Source organism: Mauremys reevesii, linkage group 4, assembly GCF_016161935.1.
Source record: "Mauremys reevesii isolate NIE-2019 linkage group 4, ASM1616193v1, whole genome shotgun sequence".
Classification (NCBI taxonomy): Eukaryota; Metazoa; Chordata; order Testudines; family Geoemydidae; genus Mauremys; species Mauremys reevesii.
This window is the reverse complement of record NC_052626.1, coordinates 128,754,351-128,777,214: the sequence shown is the minus strand read 5'-3', so window position 1 is coordinate 128,777,214 and position 22,864 is coordinate 128,754,351. Positions and strand designations below refer to the sequence as shown.

The following is a 22,864-nucleotide window of genomic DNA, read 5'->3' as shown; positions in this document are numbered from 1 at the left end:
ACATGGAATGCTATTTCATCAACTCGCTTTCCAAAAATATCATAGAATCATAGAATTCAAGCTCAGAAGGGACCATTATGATCATCTAGTCTGACCTCCTGCAAGATGCAGGCCACATAAGCCGATCCACCCACTCCTGAAATAATTCTCTCCCTTGACTCTGCTGTTGAATGCTCCAAATCATGATTTAAAGACTTCTAGTAGCAGATAATCCACCAGCAAGCGACCCCTGCCCCATGCTTTGGAGGAAGGCGAAAAACCTCCAGGGCCACTGCCAATCTACCCTGGAGGAAAATTCCTTCCCGACCCCAAATATGGCAATCAGCTGAACCCCGAGCATGCGAGCAAGACTCTCCAGCCAGACCCTCTGGAAAAAGGCTAACAATATCCTATCATTGACCCTTTGTACTAATTACCATTGTGGCATGTTATTGACCTATTGACTAAACCCATTATCCTATCATACCATCCCCTCCATAAACTTATCCAGCTTAATCTTAAAGTCACGGAGGTCCTTCGCCCCCACTGTTTCCCTCGGTAGGCTGTTCCAGAATTGCACTCCTCTGATGGTTAGAAACCTTCGTCTAATTTCAAGCCTAAATTTCCTGACTGACAATTTATATCCGTTTGTCCTCGTGTCCACGTTAGCACTGAGCTGAAATAATTCCTCTCCTTCCCTGGTATTTATCCCTCTGATATATTTAAAGAGTGCAATCATATCTCCTCTTATCCTTCTTTTGGTTAAGGAAAACAAACCGAGCTCCTCAAGTCTCCTTTCATACGACAGGCTTTCCATTCCTCGGATCATTCTAGTGGCCCTTCTTTGTACCCGTTCCAGTTTGAATTCATCCTTCTTAAACATGGGAGACCAAAACTGCACACAATACTCCAAATGAGGTCTCACCAACACCTTATACAACGGGACTAGCACCTCTTTATCTCTACTAGAAATACCTCGCCTAATGCATCCCAAGACCGCATTCGCTTTTTTAATGGCCACATCACATTGCCTACTCATAGTCATCCTACGATCAACCAGGACTCCTAGGTCCTTCTCCTCCTCCATTACTTCCAACTGGTGCGTCCCCAACTTATAACTAAAAGTCTTGTTAGTCATCCCTAAATGCATAACCTTACACTTCTCATTATTGAATTTCATTCTGTTACTAATACTCCAGTTTACAAGGTCATCCAAATCTCCCTGGAGGATATCCCGATCCTTTTCCAAATTGGCAATACCTCCCAACTTGGTGTCATCTGCAAACTTTATCAGCCCACTCCTACTTTTGGTTCCGAGGTCAGCGATAAATAGATTAAATAAAATCGGACCCAAAACCGAACCTTGAGGAACTCCACTGGTAACCCCCCTCCCGGGAGGACAGCATGTGCAATACATGTGCCTTTTTTTTTTTTTTTTTGGAATGGGCATGTGCAGCTGTGTCTATGTGGATGGCTGTGTCTATGTGAATGTGGTTGTGTTGGACGGGAGCTTGTCATATTCAGCAAATTCCACAGTTTCCCAGTAGAATATTTGCAAAGATCTATTTTTTGTCACTATTCAACCAGAGTTTTGAGTGGGTTTGTACGCCTGCGTGTGTGTGTGCACGCATACAATGGTATGTTAGCTGTTGTATACCTGTGTGCGTGTGCAAGTGTGTGTGTTTGCATGCAACAGGGCCGGCCACCTGCTGCACACCCCCTCATGGCCAGGGGTGGCTCTGTGGCACCCTGCCTCAATTTTCCTTCTCTCTCAGGGCTCCTCAGTAGGGGAGTCACTGGAGGATCCCAGGCTGGGTTTGGAGTGGATGATTCACTACTCTCTGTAGCATTTGCTGGCCTGTGATCCTGTAGCAAATAGGAATTCCCATTAGGAGAGGAAAGCCAGATGAAGCTCTGCATACACTGAAGCGTCCCTAGCTTGTTTGCTCCCTAGTTTTGTGTAGGCAGCTGACAGGAGGAGAGAATCATAGATACTGTGTAGTTGAAGGCTTCCCTGCCTGTCAGCCTGAATCAAACTGAACGTAAGAGGATGTGGCATGACTTGCCATGCTCTCTGTGTGTTGTTAAAAGGGGTGCTCAGAAGTTCCAGGCATAGAGCCTGGTGACAGATAGCAGATGTTGGGACTGGAACAGCTCTTAAACCAACCTCTTGCTCTCTGACATCTCCTGGCTGGGGCCGGGTGAGCCAGGCTGGAGAAGATACAAGGAGCTGAGTCTTGCGGCCCTGAGCTCCAGCTGGGGATCATTACTGAGAGCTGGAAAATATCTCAGACCTCTGATGGCAGGGGGGTGTCTCTGAATGTGAACCTTCCAAACCTTTGGGGGGTCACCCGGGACTAGCAGTCACTTACCTTGTTGCCACTCAGCGACTAGCTTTCTGAGGGAGCAGCAGCCAAGTTAACATGCTCCCACCTTGCTGGGCCTGATTGTCAGCGATGCTCTTCCTGCAAGACACCCAGGCAGCTTCCTGGATTCTGGGCGCCGGTGGGAACCTGAGGTGGCATCAGAGTTTCTCAGACTACGCCCACCACAGGCCATTCACGAGGTGATGGGGCAAAGCTCAGTCCAATATCGACTGCAGCGGTTCTCAAACTTCATTGCACTGCGACCCCCTTCTGGCAACAAAAATTACTACAGGACCCCAGGAAGGGGGACCAAAGCCTGAGCCTGCTCAAGCCCCACCACCCCAGGGGCGGGGGGCAAATCCAAAGCCCCATATGCCCAGGCCAGGGGCAAAGCTGAAGCCCAAAGGCTTCAGCCACAGTTGGGGGGCCTGTAACCTGAGCACACCCAGGGATGAAGCCATCGGGCTTCGGCTTTGACCCCAGGCCCCAACAAATCTAAGCCAGACCCATTTTAATGGGGTCACGCCCCACTTTGGGGTCCCGACCTACACTTTGAGAACTGCTGATTTACTGGATTCCCAGGGGAGAGGGAGATGGCTTTATATTGGGCAGCACCATGCCCTTGAACTGAGTAATGGAAGGAATGGAATGAAGGTGGGATTTGTCCTTTTCTGCTGTGCCCACGAGACTGACGCTAGCAGCCAAGTCCTCTCCTGGCCCTCGGATCTGTGTCTCTTTTCCAGGGGAGAGTGAGGCTGAGGGACACAGGGATAACAGAAGCAGCTGGTGGATTCCTGCCGCTCACGCTGCCAGGCACAGTCAAGGTGGTCCCTGGCAAACCTGGGTGGGAAACTGTTTGTTTTCACATCCCACAAAACCATTTTTGGATTAAAATAATAATAATAATAATAATTAATAATAATAAAATTAATTAAATAAAATCCTGATTCAGGAAGAAAAGTCAAAATCTGGAAAATTTCCGCAAACTGAAAATCATGAAACACAAAAATTGGGTTTGGGTCGATTAGAAATGTTTCATTTAGATAATTCTGGAACATTTTGTATCACTGTCAAACTGTTGTAAACTTTTTTTAATATAAATTTAACTTAAATTTTGAACTGGAAACCCAAACATTTATGTTTAATTCCTTTTGACAATTCCAAAATGCGTTTTCCCCCCAATTTTGTTTTGGAAATAGGACACCCATCCAAACTGATCCTTTTCCACAAAAAGGTCTGGGTTTGAGCTGGCATTTTTTTTAACAGAGAACCATTCTGTGGAAAGGTGCCCGACCAGCTCTGGTCCCTGGAAGCAACCTGCTGTGAAGGGAAGGGAGAAATCTCTCTCTGTGGAGTAGTGAGTTATGGAAAAGTGCAGAGATCAATAATTAATTATGGCTCCTTGTTGGAGAGCCTTCTGGTTACCATGGCTCCGTGGCCAATAACATGTGCAGGGGGTCGGGATCTAACAGTTACCTAGGGGCTGAGGGATTCCTGGTTGAGCCAGGCTACCCATTTCTGCCTATGATGGGGACTCGCTGACACAACCAGATCTCATCCCACTACACATGTCAGTACCACCGCTCTAATGGGGCTTATTCCTCTCCCATCAGTGTGCACACATGCACAGATCATGTTGTGCACTAGGGGACAGACTGAGACAAATACAGAGACCCAGCTGCAAAGAGACCAACCTGTGCACAGTGAGATCACACACTCAGACAGGTGCACAGGGGCCTGTTGTCAGTCTGTCTTTCATAGGCACAACTCAGCCTTGTCTCAGTCACTGTGTGTGTGTGTGTCTCACACACTCACACTCTCACACTCACACTCACACACACACACACACACACACACTCTCTCTCTCTCTCTGTCATGCTCTTTCCAAGGTTCAGGGTGTAACCCGCTGGAGACGAGGCTGCATGATCCTTATGGAGCAGCTCCTCCAGCTGCTGCTTCCACGCTGACATCTGTCACCCTCCCATCTCCAGCATGCTCGCTCTTTGGGGTGCTACGTACGGGCTGGACCCCAGGGGGGTTTGCAGTGCTGCACACAGTGTGAAGACCTAGGAAGAGCCAGGATGTGGTTTCAGTAGCAAGAAATGGTGCTTAGAAACCCAAGGGAGAGGCACCGTAGGAATACCTGAGCTAGCTCTGTGCATAAGGTGGGGGCAGCCATGAATCCACCACAGGAAAGACAGCTGCATTCAGTGCCTATGGGGTGTTGCCTGTTGGACCTTATGAAAGGCCAGTGCATGGCTTTGTGCTCATGGTTATTCATGAGCTGCTCTCCATTAACCTTTCACCTCCAGGGGCTCCTCTTGTCAGGGAGATGCCATTTCTCTCCTTTGCTCTGGCAATTACAGCCAGCAAGCAAATGAGCACGTTGCAAATGGCTTTGTCTCTGAATAGGGGGATGCTTAGCCAGGGGTGGTGTGAGAAGGGAGCGGGGGAAAGAGATACAGAGAGAGAGAGAGACACACACACACCAAGGATAGAAGAGGCAGAATTAAAGAATGGTGAGGTGACCCCATCTCCATGGGTTAGCCAAAGGGTCTGAGCCAGCACCCATAGGAAGCAATGGAAAGGCTCCCAATGGGAGATCATTGGATCTGGATCAGCTCAAGATGGAACCAGATGGAGAAAAGGGAGGGAGGAGAGGGAAGAGCTGGTGAAGAGGAATGGAGGAGTCTCTTACCACTCATGTGCAGCACCTAGCACAACAAGGCATGATACGGGTGATGGCATGTTGGATCCATGTGAAGATATTGACTGGTCTGATTGTTCTCCTTGTGCTGTCCATGAGGTCAGAGCCACTTCTGTCCCCAGGGGGGGAAAAAAGGAACTCCATCTGATAAGCTTAATAAAACAGCTCTGGAGCCATCTGCCTTTCCTCCCTGTGTCCCCTGCCTTCCCTTGCTCTGTCTTTGGAGGGATCTCCAATCCAATGCAAGCCCTTTGCCCATGGTTCAGTGTGGGACCATGGGCTGTTCACATCTCCTTCCCGTGACTCCGTTTTCCCCATCAGTCAAATGGAGATCATAAGCCTTGCCTACCTTGTGGGAGTGGGGTTAATGTGTAATCTGCCCCTTTGCAGAGGACCAGCACAAGGTGTCAGCACTGCTTAAAGGCCACTTAATCCCTCCAATGGGACCAAAGTATGCACAAGCCAGCTGCACTGGTGTGAATGTCACCCAACTGTAAAGCACTTTGGGATTCTCCGATGAAAGGTGCTATAGGAGTGGATAGTGGTATAGGAGGCAGTGTGCCTAGTTGACAGAGCGCTGAACTGGGTCTCAGGAGACCTGGGTTCTATTCCTGGCTTGGCCTGCTGGGCAACCTTGGGCAAGTCTCATCCCGCCTCTTTGCCTCAGTTTCCCCATCTGTAAAATGGGGATAATGATACTGTCCTCCTTTGGAATGAGCTATGAGATTTACTGATGAAAAGTGCTAGATAAGAACTGGCTTTTATTATTCTCTCTGATACTGATGGAATAGCCACAGTCCCTAAGACCCCCACCAACCCTCGTCTCTGCTTGGAGCTCCTAGGCTCTACAAATAACACTTATAACCCCATCTCATGCTTCAGGCTGCAGGTCTGAGCCAAGAGGCAAGCTGCTCTGCTGGTGCTCATCAGTGGAGCTGTGCTGACTTCCGCCTGCTGAGGATCTGGCCCTGAATGCTCCAGTTTAAGAATTCCTTTGCATCCCAGCGCCTTCTGCTGTTCCTTTGCTGTCATTCCCCAGCTGCACGGCTGCCAGATTCTCGTCTGGAGGAGGGGGTTGTCCTCTCTGGATGGCAGGAGTTCTGGGAAATCTCTCTGCAATGGCAGTTGTGTGCTAATTACTCTGACCTTTGCTTAAGCGGGGATCCTTTAGCGGCAGGCGAGGCATCAGCCGTGTCATTTACTATGCAAATTGAGACCATCAATTATATCCAGAAGGTCCTGGAATGTTTAATTTTCTCTCTCATCTCTTTTCCATTTTTTTTTTCTGGTGCCTGCCAAAAAGTTGCAGCGAGGAGCCGTTGGCTTTTGGCGGGGCCAGGGCTGGCAGGCGTTCAGGGTTAAAGCCCAGCAGACAGAAGCGTGGTTACTCATCCAATTTTCTTCTCATTCTCTCTCTTTTTTTAAGTTTTAATTAGCTGCTATTTCAAATGCTCAGCAGTTGGCTTGGTGAGTAGGTTACAGAGCTCCCATCTCTGTGATCAAGAGGTCACTCTAGTCCAGGGAGGAGTGAAAGAACTGCTATCGCAGAATAGGTCAGAGAACCATCTGGTCCTGTCACCTGCCTATTACAGCAAATGTGGCCAGATGCTTCAAGGGAATACGTCAAACCCTTGCAAGGTGTGAAATGCTCCCCTGGATGGAGACGCCAGTCTGAGGCCTTGCACCATGTAAACTCCTAGGACTTGGTGCATGGGCCTCGTGCTGGGGTGAATTTCACCCAGTGTTCCTACGGGCTGGCTATTCTGCACCCACAATCAGTGCTATCTTTTTCAAAGAACTCAGCAGCCCGTGAGCGGAGCCCTGCTGGAAACCTGCCACCACTTATTTTGGTGCATTAAATGGGCGCTGAGCTCTTTCATTGAATTTCTTCCTGACCCAAACAGGAGCCTGGAGCATGAGGATGAAAAGCCTTTATTAGCCTACCTGACATAACTGCCAATTATAAACCAAGCCCATCTCTCATGAGATTCAACAGGGTGACACCTGAGATGAATTTGGCCCTGTTATTTAGCTTGTAAGCTTTTTGTTCTGTGTTTGTACAGCACCTAGCACCGTGGGGTCCTGATCGATGACTGGGGCAGCTAGGTGCTACCATAATACAAATAGATCATAATTGTACGTACATTATATGTATTTCTAATGGCCCCATTGCCATAGTATTCCAGAGCCATTCTGTAACTAGAACAGTACATCTGTGGTCCATCGCTAACCAGAATAGGGGCTAAACTGGTGATGCCTATTTCTGGGAGGGCAGGGAGCTCGAGCCCTAAGGGGCCAAGCCTCGGGCGATAGGTCTGAAATCCAGAAGGTGATAAGGCGGCATTTATGCACACAGTTGCAAGAAGCTGGGCTGGGACTCAAAAAGGAGAATCCGAAATGATGAGCTCAGCTGAAAGCTGTTTGGGAAGCAGGACCGAAGAGTGGCAAAGCGAGGAGGGGACGGGAGATCTGAGATGATGGAAAGCGTGAATGCAGAGGAAGGCTTGGAGGAGATGCCAGAGATCGGGGAACGGTGGAAGAATTGAGACTGGGAGGGGAGAGTGCGGTTATGGCTTGAAATGACAGATAATAAAAGGAGTAGGCGGATGTTAGAGATTAGCTCTCGAGACGGCTGATCAGAGGGAGCAACACGACAAAGGGATGATGATACAAATCAAAGTGATGTGTGAAAAAACAATCTGTGGCAGTGGAAATAATGGAAAGATTTTTGTCGCTTCCTGGGCATGCACCGTAGGAGGGAAGAACGCACTGAGCAAATATATTCAGAGCACTAGGGGCCCACTCCAGAGCCCGTTGGTGTCAACAGGTGTCAGCCCTTGGTGCAGAAGGAGGAGAGAGGAGGAGAAAGAGAGTCCCCTGGCAGTCACCGGTACCTCTGGCTGAGTAAGGGCTCCAACGCTCACAACGGCACTGTGATTGTTGTTTATTCCAGTAACATCCAGAGGCCCCATGTGAGATCATGGCCCTGTTGTGCAAAGTGCTTTGTGCACACACCCACAGAGTAAAGGATGGTCCCTGCCCCAGTGAGCTTACAGTCTATAGACTAAACAGACACAGGAGAGGAGAAGAGATCTGAGCTCAGTTCTCGGTGCTGCCACTGACTTGCTGGGACAAGTCACTTCATCTCTCCACGTCTTCAGTTCCCGGTCCACAACACAGGGGTGGCCGTACTGCCCTTCTCCCATTGCCGTCTGCCTGGTCTACTTAGGCGGTGAGCTTTTTGGGGGCAGTGTTGGGAATAATTATCCTCAGGAGTTTATGAAGCTTTACCGTGACTCAGTTTCCACACACGCTTCCTTGATTAGTCTCAAAGGCCACTTGGTTCTGGTTACATCCAAAATATCAATACAAGCGTATACAGCCTTCTATTCTATGCCCAAGCAACAATACTCCTATAAATGTTGGCCAACATAATTACACTAGGGTCAGGCCCGGGAGACCCCTTGCATCGTGGCGTGACTCCAGAGGGTGAGGCAAAGCTCCGAGAAAGAGCCCCCAAAGAACCTTGCTTTGTATACGCTATAATAAACAAGTGATGTTACTGCCGGTTATTGGCCCTTAGCCAAAGTTAGATGAGGGAGTTTTAGGAAGCAGGTTCCCAGTTTCTGTTACTTCCGCCCCAGCCCTAAAGACAGTAACGGTGGTATTCCCCAGGTCACTGCAAAGTTAACTCAACAGTTCTTCTTTCTCAGGATTTTGTTCTCTTTGGTCTCACGCTGGGAGCCTGTTTCTCATGCTAACATCCAAACTTACCTTACAACCATAATTTATGTAGGTCCCATGTAGGCCTAGATTCCTACAGGCAGGCCAGTCTCTCGTTATGTGTTTGTGCAATGCCCAGCAAAATGGGTCCCCCTGATCCTGACTGGAGCCTCTATGTGCTGCTGTAATACAGAGTATGTTGGCATTTGCTGCTCCTACCCATGTTAAATGGCCTCACGCTGGTCTTTTGCTGGTTTCCTTGGGTTATCAATAACCGGCATTCCACACAGGCGATTAACATAAGAACATAAGTGATCTCTCTCCTGCCATCCATCTCCATCCTCTGACGAACAGAGGCTAGGGACACCATTCTTACCCATCCTGGCTAATAGCCATTTATGGACTTAACCACCATGAATTTATCCAGTCCCCTTTTAAACATTGTTATAGTCCTAGCCTTCACAACCTCCTCAGGTAAGGAGTTCCACAAGTTGACAGTGCGCTGCGTGAAGAAGAACTTCCTTTTATTTGTTTTAAACCTGCTGCCTATTAATTTCATTTGGTGACCCCTAGTTCTTGTATTATGGGAATAAGTAAATAACTTTTCCTTATCCACTTTCTCAACATCACTCATGATTTTATATACCTCTATCATGTCCCCCCTTAGTCTTCTCTTTTTCCAAACTGAAGAGTCCTAGCCTCTTTAATCTTTCCTCATATGGGACCCTCTCTAAACCCCTAATCATTTTAGTTGCTCTTTTCTGAACCTTTTCTAGTGCTAGACTATCTTTTTTGAGGTGAGGAGACCACATCTGTACACAGTATTCGAGATGTGGGCGTACCATGGATTTATAAAAGGGCAATAATATATTCTCAGTCTTATTCTCTATCCCCTTTTTAATGATTCCTAACATCCTGTTTGCTTTTTTGACCGCCTCTGCACACTGCGTGGACATCTTCAGAGAACTATCCATGATAACTCCAAGATCTCTTTCCTGACTCGTTGTAGCTAAATTAGCCCCCATCATGTTGTATGTATAGTTGAGGTTATTTTTCCAATGTGCATTACTTTACATTTATCCACATTAAATTTCATTTGCCATTTTGTTGCCCAAGATTTGTGAGATCTTTTTGAAGTTCTTCACAATCTGCTTTGGTCTTAACTATCTTGAGTAGTTTAGTATCATCTGCAAACTTTGCCACCTCACTGTTTACCCCTTTCTCCAGATCATTTATGAATAAATTGAATAGGATTGGTCCTAGGACTGACCCTTGGGGAACACCACTAGTTACCCCTCTCCATTCTGAGAATTTACCATTAATTCCTACCCTTTGTTCCCTGTCCTTTAACCAGTTCTCAATCCATGAAAGGACCTTTCCTTTTATCCCATGACAGCTTAATTTACATAAGAGCCTTTGGTGAGGGACCTTGTCAAAGGCTTTCTGGAAATCTAAGTACACTATGTCCACCGGATCCCCCTTGTCCACATGTTTGTTGACCCCTTCAAAGAACTCTAATAGATTAGTAAGACACGATTTCCCTTTACAGAAACCATGTTGACTATTGCTCAAGAGTTTCTTTTTCTATGTGTCTGACAATTTTATTCTTTACTATTGTTTCAACTAATTTGCCTGGTACCGACGTTAGACTTACCGGTCTGTAATTGCCGGGATCACCCCTAGAGTCCTTTTTAAATATTGGCGTTACATTAGCTAACTTCCAGTCATTGGGTACCGAAGCCGATTTAAAGGACAGGTTACAAACCTTAGTTAATAGTTCCGCAACTTCACATTTGAGTTCTTTCAGAACTCTTGGGTGAATGCCATCTGGTCCCGGTGACTTGTTAATGTTGAGTTTATCAATTAATTCCAAAACCTCCTCTAGTGATACTTCAATCTGTGACAGTTCCTCAGATTTGTCACCTACAAAAGCCAGCTCAGGTTTGGGAATCTCCCTAACATCCTCAGCCGTGAAGACTGAAGCAAAGAATCCATTTAGTTTCTCCGCAATGACTTTATCATCTTTAAGCGCTCCTTTTGTATTTTCATCGTCAAGGGGCCCCACTGGTTGTTTAGCAGGCTTCCTGCTTCTGATGTACTTAAAAAACATTTTGTTATTACCTTTGGAGTTTTTGGCTAGCCGTTCTTCAAACTCCTCTTTGGCTTTTCTTATTACACTCTTGTACTTAAGTTGGCAGTGTTTGTGCTCCTTTCTATTTGCCTCACTAGGATTTGACTTCCACTTTTTAAAGGAAGTCTTTTTATCTCTCACTGCTTCTTTTACATGGTTGTTAAGCCACGGTGGCTCTTTTTTAGTTCTTTTACTGTTTTTCTTAATTTGGGGTATACATTGAAGTTGGGCCTCTATTATGGTGTCTTTAAAAGGGCCCACAACTTGCAGGGATTTCACTTTAGTCACTGTACCTTTTAACTTTTGTCTAACTAACCCCCTCATTTTTGTATAGTTCCCCCTTTTGAAATTAAAGGCCACATTGTTGGGCAGTTGAGATGTTCTTCCCACCACAGGGATGTTGAATGCTATTGTATTATGGTCACTATTTCCAAGCGGTCCTGCTATAGTTACCTCTTGGACCAGCTCCTGCGCTCCACTCAGGATTAAATCTAGAGTTGCCTCTCCTTGTGGGTTCCTCGTACCAGCTGCTCCATGAAGCAGTCATTTAAAGTATCGAGAAATTTTATCTCTGCATTTCGTCCTGAAGTGAAATGTTCCCAGTCAATATGGGGATAATTGAAATCCCCCACTATTATTGGGTTCTTAATTTTGATAGCCTCTCTAATTTCCCTTAGCATTTCATCATCACTATTACTGTCCTGGTCAGGTGGTCGATAATAGATCCCTACTGTTATATTTTTACTAGAGCATGAAATTTCTATCCATAGAGATTCTATGGAACCTGTGGATTCGCTTAAGATTTTTACTGCATTTGAATCTACACTTTCTTTAACATATAGTGCCACTCCTCCCCCTGCGTGGCCTGTTCTGTCCTTCCGATATATTTTGTACCCCGGAATGATTGTGTCCCATTGATTGCTCTCAGTCCACCAGGTTTCTGTGATGCCTATTATATCTATATCCTCCTTTTATCACAAGGCACTCTAGTTCACCCATCTTATTATTTAGACTTCTGGCATTTGTGTACAAGCACTTTAAAAACTTGTCCCTGTTTATTAGCCTGCCTTTTTCTGATGTGCCAGATTCTTTTTTATGTGACTGTTTATCATCTGATCCGGCCCTTACATTATACTTCTCATTCCTCTGCTCCTGACTATAACCTGGAGATTCTCTATCATCAGACTCTCCCCTAAGGGAAGTCTGTGTCCGATCCACACGCTCCTCTGCAGCAGTCGGCTTTCCCCCATCTCCTAGTTTAAAAACTGCTCTACAACCTTTTTAATGTTTAGTGCCAGCAGTCTGGTTCCACTTTGGTTTAGATGGAGCCCATCTCTCCTGTATAGGCTCCTCCCATCCCAGAAGTTTCCCCAGTTCCTAATGAACGTGAACCCCTCCTCTCTACACCATCGTCTCATCCACACATTGAGACTCTGAAGCTCCGCCTGCCTACCTGGCCCTGCGCGTGGAACTGAGAGCATTTCTGAAAATGCCACCATAGAGGTCCTGGATTTCAGTCTCTTCCCTAGCAGCCTAAATTTGGCTTCCAGGACATCTCTCCTACCCTTCCCTATGTCATTGGTACCTACATGTACCACGACCACCGGCTCCTCCCCAGCACTACACATAAGTCTATCTAGATGCCTCGAGAGATCCGCAACCTTCGCACCAAGGCAAGTCCCATATGCTCTGGTCCCGCACTGTGTACCGGCTGCGTGTGCTGCCATCAGCAGCAGGGGGCACTGAGGTTTGTTCATTTCCGGGGTCGAGCCGCTTTCAGAGATGTGTAGATCTCAAGCATGTGGACCCCAAGAGTGAACCCTCCTCTCCGCCCCCCCAGCAGTTAGGTATCCCCCCAAAGGGAGCTTGAGTAGGGCTGGCTGGTTCGAAGGCCTCTCTAAACGTGCCGTGTCTTGTCCGCCCACAGGGGGAGTGTGCGTGGCCCAGTCGGTCAAGATCCCACGGGAGCCCAAGGCAGGAGAGTTCGATAAGATCATTCGCCGTCTCCTGGAGACCTCCCACGCTCGGGCCGTCATCATCTTTGCCAACGAGGACGATATCAGGTGAGGGGAGAATGGGTTGGCCTGTGGGTGGAGTGTGGGGCAAACCAGAGGAAGTAAAGAGGGGGAACACAAGGTTCTCTGTGTGTTGGTACCTCCCAACACTGTCTCTCCCCCCCCCCCCCAGTGTATCCTATAGATCCTTAGCACTCCTTGGACCCGGTAGCCTGTTTTACGAACCACATCACAGCGCTGGTGTTGTTTGGTGCATAGGGTACATAATTATAATGAGGAGAGTGGGGGTTAATGGTTAGAGAAGCAAGCTGGATTTGGGGCTCTAGGATTCTATTCCTGACTCTGCCACTGACTTTGTGTGACCTCAGGCAAGTCATTTAGACCCATGTTTCCAGAAGACGCTGCTAGTTTTGGGGCCCTCAGTTTCTGGGAGCCCCACTTGAGTCCCTTAAGAAAATGCTCCATCCCTGCAGTGCAGTGGGGAGCTGCAGGATTACAGGCAGCAGGTAAATCAAGGTGACATAGTGCGGCTTACATTGTTTACGGAGCCTAATGATTCACATTGATTTACAGCTGATTTTTGTAAGTGTCTAATTTATTAATCAGCAAACATTATGTAAATGTGGGTAAACCAAGATTTTAAAGCAGTTTACATCATATATGCAAACGATCAAAGTTTCTTTTCCCTCCTTAATAGAAATGTCTGAAAACCTGACATTTATGCTCGCTCGCTTATGCGCTGAGGAATCTGGGATTTACCTTGCTGTGTAAATGGCAAGCACCATTAAACAGGGGTTTGTAAACATTTACCCAGGCGAGGGGTGTGTGTAAATGGGGGAATTACATCCCATTAGCACTCACTGACACACACCTGGAAAATGTGGGGGGGTTTTCTGTGCGGCAGCAGCCTGCTGCCCGCTGCTGCCCAGGTTCAGCTCTGTTACACCAGAGGAATGACACTGACATCAGTGGGATTGCTCCAGATCTACAGCAGCGTAAATGAGATCGGGGACTGGCCCCTTGCCTACCGTTCAGTAGAGATGCATGCAGCACCAGCTCGCTTATTCTTTATGGGCCACCTGTCCTGCTGATGTAAATCAGCATAGCTCCATTGACATTAATGGAGCTGTGCCCACGTACACCAGCTGAGGCGTTGGCCCAGGCCTGGGTGTTTAACCCTTTTGTAATGCGCCTGTCACAAAGCTGGGCAGTGCCTAGCACAAGGCGGTCTTGGTTCTTCACTAGGGCTCATAGGTACTAGGGTAATTCAAAGAAAGTCTAAATTAATCATCTTTCATTAGGATTGTGGTCACATGCCAAGACCCTAATCGAGAGTGGAGCCCTGTTGTGGTAGGTGCTAGACACAGGAAAATACGGTCCCTGCACCGAAGAGCTTAAAGTTTAATTTAGTGACCTGGAATAAAAACCGTGGTGGAAACTATTTAAGGGCCAGGTGTCATTTGGTGTAGCTCCATTCATTGGTTTCAACAGAACGACACCGACTTACACCCGCTTAGAAGCTGGTCCTATACGCCAACTGGAAAGAACCAACAGAAGCAAATCCACAGCCAGACCAGTGTGCATCAGCTGCCCCCAACTCCCTCCCAAAGCCACTTGGTCTGAGTCCCATGGTCGGGCTGGGATCGTGCCACTTGCTGACCCTCCCATTTGGCTTGGGTGATCCTCATGCTTGTCACTGGGCTGCGGGGAGCCGGCACTGGGAGCTAGGGAAGTGGCAACGCAGCCGGGAGTGCTGATTGGCCAGTGCCATGTCACAGATGTTCGGCATCCCTGCGGCTCGGTGGAGTGTGGCTTTTAAAAAAAAAATAATAATGCCATCTGGACTCGGGTAGCAAGTAATTAAATCCCCGACATAGGATGTGTGAGTCATAAATCTGCCTTTATGCTTAATGAGAAACAACTGGGGGTGGGGGATGCATAAATTCTCTTCCCAACACTGCACCTAGGGCTCACTCCAAAAGGCAGTGAAGTCAGTCTCCTCAGTGAGCTCTGGATTAGGTCCCCCCAGTTACCTGTGCAATGCTGCAAATAGAGGCTGATGTGGGAGGGGTGGCAGGGAAAAATGGAGAAGGAGACAGATGATGAGACAAGCAAGGGGGATAGGAGAGGACCGAAGTGCTGCTGAGGTTGATGGGCCCTGGTATGAGAGCTTAGATAGACAGACGGCTGGATGCTGAGTGGTGCAGAGTGCTCCTGACATGACAGGTGTCTAGTGCCTCTCAGGATCAAGCCCTCAAGGGAGTTAGAGAGAATATAAGGAGGTCACGTTTCAGGGCCTAGGAGGCCAGAATCAGTGAGACCGGGCCAGAGATTCAGGGGCTGTTCCAACACATGGAGGAATGCAGGCCCTGCCCCAAACAGCTTACAATGTACCTGAGGGCCATGCAATAAAAATCATGGTGCAGAACATTTCAAAGAAATACTCCCAGCGGGTGTAAGTCGGCACAGCTCTGCTGATCAGCGGATCAGATCCTTAGCTGGTGTACGTTGATTTCAGTGGAAAGATGCCAGTTTGCACTAGCTGAGGATCGAGGCTGGGGAGAGAGGGGTGGCGCTGGGTGGCAAGGATCGCCAGCAGTTTGGCAGTGGCTGTCTGTCTGAGTGGCACTCAATCACCCGGCAGTGCCCAGTTGAGTGGTTGCGCTGGCACCGGTAGGAACATTTGTCTCACTCCAGCGGCTCACAAGGCTGCTCCAAGTTGCCTTCCTGCACGCATGAAACCCTCTCCTCAGCGCTGGAGCCTTTCCAGCCTGCTGCTGTGTAACCTGATTTTCCCTAATGTTCAGTAATTAAAGGGGGAATTCAATTACCTGTCAGCAAGTATGCAAATGGGGCTGGAGAGCCAGTCTCTGCGCAGCTCCCTTGGGAAGCTGCAGCCGTGCAGTGGAGTCGGAGACTCGGCTGGCTGCATGCTCTGTCGCTCAGCTGGGGCCTCTGTACATTTCACGCCACTGCTGCAGCTGGGCGGGGGAGAGGCACAGAACGATGCAGGTCACTGTCGCTGGCTGCAACATGCACCTCAGTGTCCCAGTTCACCTGCTCGCTTTACCCATTGCTATGGCTTCCTGCCATCCCTCTTCACTAGAGATGGGCATGAACCCCAGCCCCATGCTCTGTGGGTCAGGGCAATCTCCCTCTGGCATCCTCCCCACTTTTTCACTCAGCATCGTGTCTCCTCCTTTCTCCCTCTCCCTACTCCTCCTCCTGGCTCTCCCCTTTTCTTGCCCCTCGCTTGCTCTATCCACCCTCCCTCTTCCTTTCTTTCACTCTCATCCCATCCCTCCGGCCTTCCTGCCCAGCGGGCCATGAGCATGCCTGCCCTGCAGGCTGGGTTAGAATCACAGGGCAGACACCAATGGAAGGACAGGGCAGGGTAAATTATTCAGTGAATTTTCCACTGATTGCCTAACGCTCTGCAATATTTAATAATTCTCTTGCCTGCAGCGCTTCCTTGCGTAAATACCAGGGGTGTCATTCTCCCTGGCCTGCTGCTGGCACAGTCCTTTCCATCCTGGGCAGGGTGGGGACCATTCTAACGGGGTAGCATGACATTGCTCCCTTTGAGCCTGTGCAAAGGGACAGCACGTGGCAGGGCAGGACTGGGTCTAGTCAGAACAGGGAGTGGAGTTTTCACCTCTCTTTCCCTGGGCAGCACTTGAGCCCAGCAGCTGCGATGGCAGGCAGGAAAGGGCTGGAGACAGGGAGGGGTAAATGGCAGGTAGCATGGCAGGAAGGGGGGTAGACAGAGTATGTGATAGGAGAGGGGATGGAGACAGCAAGGAAGAGGGTGGAAGAACAGAGCCCATTTAAAAGAATCAAGGCGACACATCTGGATCAAGCACTTTACTCCAGCCCAGCTGCATCGCATCTGCTGTACGCCCTCTATTCGCTTTTCTTGTTATGCCATTGACACAAGTGCATCCAGCCTGTCTGGTGTAAAAGGCAGAAAGTCAGACCCTCTGCTGGTGTAAATCAGGGTGTGCCTTCATGGAGCGCTGCGCTGGTTTGACTAGAGGTTTGAACTGATCTTGTTAAACCAAAGCCAAAGGCTGTGTCGACGCTCTAATTTTGGTTTAAACAGGTTTGTTATGATGTAGCATAAGGCACAGTTCGCCTGTGTCACTGAAGGAGTGATGTTAAACTGATTAGGAACAGGTTTCAGCTAAACTAAAATCAGCCACTCCTAACGCAAAATTAGACCATCCACCCAGAGGTCTGCACCGGCTTAACAAACCAGTGCATGCTTGTGCCTAGACAAATCCTTGGCACAGCTCCGGTGAAGTCAATGGGACTGCTCTGATTGACAGCAGCTCAGGATCTGGCCCATAGCATCAAATTCTGCTCTCAGATCAGGGTGCAGAGTGAGCAGGATTTTCTTAACCTATTGATCATGGCTCTCTCCTCCTCTTGCTGCTTACATTTTTAAATAAATATTTGTCCCATCATTTTCCTAGGGGATGAAGTTAGACTCACATCACAATAATTGCCAGGATTTCTGTTTTTTCCCTTGAAGACTGGTACCGCAATGTCAGTTGACCAGGATGAGGGCAGTCTAGCCTTGTGGCCGGAGTGGGCAGCAGACCTCGTGGCCAGGTCAGAGCTGTAGTCAGTTGTCAGGAGCCAAAGCCGGTGGGAAAACCTGGAGGTAGAAACTGGGTGCCAGAGGCCGTAGTCAGGAGCCAGAGCCAAGGGTCAGACTGGGGGACAGGAACTAGAGTGAGCAGGGTAGCAGGCAATGAGGGATTCAAGGCAGGGGTAGGACAGAGGCAAGGCTGGATGCAAAGCAGGAGCAGCAGGAACCAGGTAACATGGGAGCAGGCACAGTGGTAAGCAGCACGAGTGTTGAGAAGCCAGGGAGCTGCTGCTGCTGCTGGCTTATAAACCGGCTTGCTGGCCTCAGCAGACAGTCAGGTTTTGTGGCTAGTCAGGCAGCCTGCTGCAGGTCAGCTGTATTAATGAGGCTGCCTGGAGACTATCTCTGCTGCAGGGCCTGATTCCTGACACACAATTCCCCATCCTCCACTGCTTCCTGCATTTCCTTAGAGTGATTTGGGTTCTCCATCCTGCCCCTGCTTTCTCTCTCCCACATTGACCTGGGTGCAAAGACTGTGAGCTCAGAACCTGCTCTTTGGCTTTTCTCTGCACAGGAGGGTGCTGGAGGCGGCGAAGAGGGCCAACCAGACCGGGCACTTCATCTGGATGGGCTCAGACAGCTGGGGCTCCAAAATCTCCCCTGTGCTCCACCTAGAGGAGGTGGCCGAGGGATCGGTCACCATCCTGCCCAAGCGTGTGTCTGTCAAAGGTACGTGGGGCCGGAGTCTGCAGCTCCCCTGGGGTGGAACTGGGGCAGGTTTGTGGGCGGAGCTAAGAGAGTAGGTGGGACTTGGGTGAGTACCGTCACTTATGTTTTTTTTCCATTTTGAGTCCTACCGCTTCTGACATAGGGGTCATCCAGTACCTTCCCTGTCCACTCTACTGGGCTGTGCCACCCCATTCCCTCCGCCCACCTGCCTGTCCCCTCTGCCTTTTGCCTTGCGACACACCCGGTTATACCATTGCTTCTCTCCTTTCTCCTTTGCAATTGCACCAAGCAGAGGCAAGTCCAGAATCCATTCCACACAGACACACAAACCTTGGTGCATCTGCAGGAGTGCCCAAAGACAGAAGGCTCCCTTGATCATGCAATGACCTTTGAATAGCGAGGAGAGTAAGGCGAGTGCCCACCTGGAAAGAAATCTAGGTGTAGCCCTGGGCAGCGGGAGGAAGAACCCTGGAACTGGATTTCTGTGCCCTGCTGGCGGGGGTGCTAGGCATAGTCCCTAGGGGAGGAGGAAGAGCTGGAAATGGATTTCTGTGCGTCTCCAGAATGCAGAGAGCCCCCGCCTCCCTCTCACACATGCTCGGCTTAGAGAATTCCTCTCGAAGAGCCCAGTAATTATTCTGAAGCTTTACGGTGAGAGATGGATCCCAAGCAAAGTGGATGAAAGGCTGGCAAATGAAGGCATTATCAGGGCTATTGCAGTGAATTATTCAATGAAGTATCATCATTCCTTTGCTCTGGGTGGGTGGCCGCTGAACATTCACTGAGTGCCTCTCCGCACAGGGTGAGAGCTGCACAGTTAGCAGGTCTGTTACCCGAACACCAGGCTAAGCATCCGTGTTTGGGAAGCTTGAAGCAACCCCATCTTCCATGCCCAGCCAGCTCAGCCTTAAAGGCCCCCCCTCCTCGTTGGCTCCCTAGAGATGGGGAATACTGCTCCACTCTGGCTCTACCCTGCTCCGTGCTGAGGCCCTTTTCCCCCTTCCTGGTGCAGTCCCAATTCCTTTGCTGAAGTGTTCACTCAGCCGCTGTCAGAGGTGGTACCATAGACCAGGACCCTGCCAAGGCACTGATTGCAAAGCCAGCAGCTTTCCCGGGTTCTGTACATCCTCTGCCATCGTGGGGGTAGGTAGGGCCACCTGGGGAGAATGGCAATGAGAAGCTCTTGCGTTACAGTCTGGGCACCATCACACAGCACTGTGATAGCAGCAAGAACACCGGCGGCCAGAAGGCCCCTATGAGCTTTGCGGATTGTGGGCCAGGTCCTCAGCTGGGGTGGATCAGCATGGCCCCATTGCCAGCAGCACTGTGGATCTGGCCTTTAGAATGGCAGTATGGTCCAGTGGTGAGAGTACAGGGGGGGGCCGCTTGGGTTCTATTTGTGGCTCTCCCACTGACTGGCTGTATGACCTTGGGTAAATCAGTTCACTTCCCTTTCCTTCAGTTCCTCGCCCCCTGGTAAAACAGAGATGTTCATGCCTGCCTCTTTGGGTGGGTCGGAGGATTGGTTAAGGAGTGTTTGGAAAGTACTGTGAGATATGTGGTTAGAAGATGCTGTGGAAAGACAACATAATCTGACAGGAGTGACTGCCCGTCACTGAAATGCAGCCACCTCTGCGGTGGAAGGGGGCTGCTGTTTAACAGCACACTGCAATATTACCGAGTAACTTAGAGCACAAAGCGAAGGGGACTATCCTACTCAGCTGATCCATCAGTGATACTTGATGTCAGTCACATGTGACTGGAGCCTGCCGTGCCACGCTCAGGGCTCCGGGGGCCAAGCCAGGCTCCACTCATTATGCTCAAGGATTGAGCAGAGCGCTGGTTGTTGGGGAGCACAGAGGATGTTGAGCAAACTTGTTAGCACTGCGGGAACTGCTGGGAGCCACACTCCCTACGTCTGCTGTGTGGGGTAAGGGTGGAATGGCGGGGATTTCCCCCTCCCGGAGCAGCCACAAGACGAGCAGAGATGGGTGGGGTGGAAGATGCAGCAGCTGGAGTGTGTGTGAGTGTGAAGAGCCCCCAACTTGGCCAGTGCGTATCCTGCTGCCATCACAGAGTAACTGTTTTAAAGCATAATTATTCTGTGGCTCTTCATCTCTTGAACCAAAGATCCCGACACTCCCAGTCCCAGCTAGATCAGGCTTGGGTGCCTTGTGGCTGGCTCCACCTTTATAACGATCTGAACCAAAGCCCTGGCTCCCAACGCTCCCCTGAACTTTGGGAAACCCTGGGTCTGGATCTGAGCTTGGGATCTATTGAGTATCCCTAACTCAGGGGATCAATATTAGATGAAGCCATGTGGTCACTAGGTCCTGCGATGTACCCCCCTCCCCCAACCGGGATGCTTTGCCTCTCTCATGGGCAGCGGCTCCCCGTGACATTGACAACCCCAATTTTCTTTTCCTTGTTTGTCCCCTGCTCAGTGCAATGACTGCAAGACACAGAGCTTGTCAGGGCACATTACGCTCCCTGCCGTCAATCACTAACCTGTCTAGAAACCTAACCGCCAAGCGCCTTGATCTGCTGAAAGCTTCTGATGGCTGCTCCCCGAGACTTGGGGGCAGGACGCTGATGCTCTCTGCCCTTTGCAGCAGATGCTGCAGAGCAATGGGGTGAAAGGGCCAGGGTCACTGTGGCGGGGGGCCCTCAGTGTCCATACCTGCGTACGCTTTGTTGCATCTTTGAATCAGAACATGGGGGCAGATGCTACCCCAGGGACCTGCTTTTCGATGTGTGGTCCAAGGATCAGCTCCTGTCTCACTGCACAAATGAAACGACTCCCATTGACATCGGGGGAGTCACATGCACATGGTGGTGACAAGACAGCACCTTTCCCTGGACCTGGTGCTTCAAAGGAAGGTGAAACACAAAGGGGAGGCAGAGAACCAGGACCTGTCTCGTATCACTGGGCTTGTGCTCGGGTGGCTAGCTTGAGCCACTGCCTGCGCTGCTGTGGCCACGTCACTATTTGCAGCTCACTGGCGCAAGCAGAGCTAGTGTGTATCTGTCTACACCAGGAAGTGCCCTCCCAGCAGCTATGGAGATGTTCTCCGTCATGACAAATGGGAGGCTGCCAGGGTGGTGGGTAAGGTGGAGGGCTGGGAATTGGAAGACCTGGGTTCTATTGCTGCTGCCGACTCACTGTGGTGCCTCATTTACCCCATCTGTAAAATGGCGATACTGAGACAGCTCTGCCTTTGTGAGATCTGGGCATGCAAAATGCTGCACCGCAGGGCCAGCAAACATCAACATGTGCAGAAGCCACCATCCGGGTCAGCTTTTCCAAAGAGCAGAGTCTGTGCTGAGCTCTGTTCAACATCTGCCCCAGCTGCCCCTGCCGAGCACTTCAAACATCTGTTGCGGGGCTCTTGGGGAAAACCAGCGAAACAGGAGCCTGATTAGCCTTCTCTGTGTTCCGCGTTATTTTCAGCCCCTCCATCGTGCTTGTCTTTTGTCATATTTTTCCTCTTTCCTGCTTCAGATGCCCTTTGCGCTCTCCCACTCGGATGCCTTTTATCATCCTTGCCCTCTCTTTTGAGAGAAAGTCAGCACAACTAAATACGTGACCGAACGGATCCTCGGCTGGTGTAAATCGGTGTGGCTCCGCTGACAGCGAGAGCTGTGCCAGTTTGCACCCACTGGGGAGTTGCCCCATGGCATTTAGTGGGAGAATGGTGCTGTCAGTTTCTATAATGCCCTCATCTTTCCCGTGTTGCCTTGAATGCTTCTTGCTGGCTTTTCAAAGCAGAGAGCAGGCCCCTCCACTGACTGGTGTCCACAATGGCACCTGGATGTTTTTTTTCCCCTGAGAGGTTACAGGTAATTCAGACCCTATCACTGTGTAGCGACGGTTCACGTTATTCCTTCCAGCATGCCATGCCTTGTACCTCGTTGCACTGAATTCCGTTCCATCACAGCCTTGTCTCATTACCCACTGTTGCCAGCCTCTTCCGGGCTTCCTCTCAATCCTCCTTTATCTTGGCTCTTGCCTCTTGCAAGAGACTGTAATAAAAGCCGACTGAGAGTCTACCTACGCTCTGTCCCCTGCATCCCGTGCTTTGGGGGAAACCGTCTACTCAATGCACAGCCTAAGCCACCAGGTTATGGGGCTGGGAGGGGAGAAGAAACCCTCCCTCCTAAACAGTAGAGCAGCCCTCTAGCTGTTCCATGGAGGGGCTGACTTCTGCCCCAGGTCCTCCCTTACCCTCTCCTGCCTCCCACGTCCCCTCAAGATCTGCAGTGGAGGTAGCCCTCCCGCCGTGGGCTCTGTGGGGCATGGTAGGAGGTTGCATTCCCTTTTCAGGCTTCTGGAATGCTGCCCCCATAAGCAGTGGGACCTCAACAGTTCTCTCCTGGCCTGCATAAGGGGACATCAGGATCTGACCCTATGCATAAAGACCAATGGCACTCATTGGCAGATGGGGCCTTGGCAGATGCTATTCTCAAAGCCCATTCCAGGGGAGGGCAGAGGGTCTCGTTCAGGTTTTTCCTCCCAGGTGGTTGTACCCAGAATCCATTCCAAGAGCTGCAGTTGCATTAAGGGGCCAAGTTTGGGGTTGGAGTGTGGCGGGGAAAATAAAAGTTAATTGTGAGAGAATA

General features: G+C 49.7%; 1 protein-coding gene across 1 annotated transcript in view; it reads left to right on the top strand.

Moving 5' to 3' along the window:
• GRM4 (glutamate metabotropic receptor 4) overlaps nt 1-22,864 on the top strand; it is a 152,163-nt gene that overhangs the window by 55,594 nt on the left and 73,705 nt on the right. Inside the window, exons 3-4 of the mRNA XM_039536416.1 lie at nt 12,834-12,969; nt 18,090-18,244. Coding sequence (XP_039392350.1) covers nt 12,834-12,969; nt 18,090-18,244 — 291 coding nt within the window. The remainder of the gene's footprint in view (nt 1-12,833; nt 12,970-18,089; nt 18,245-22,864) is intronic.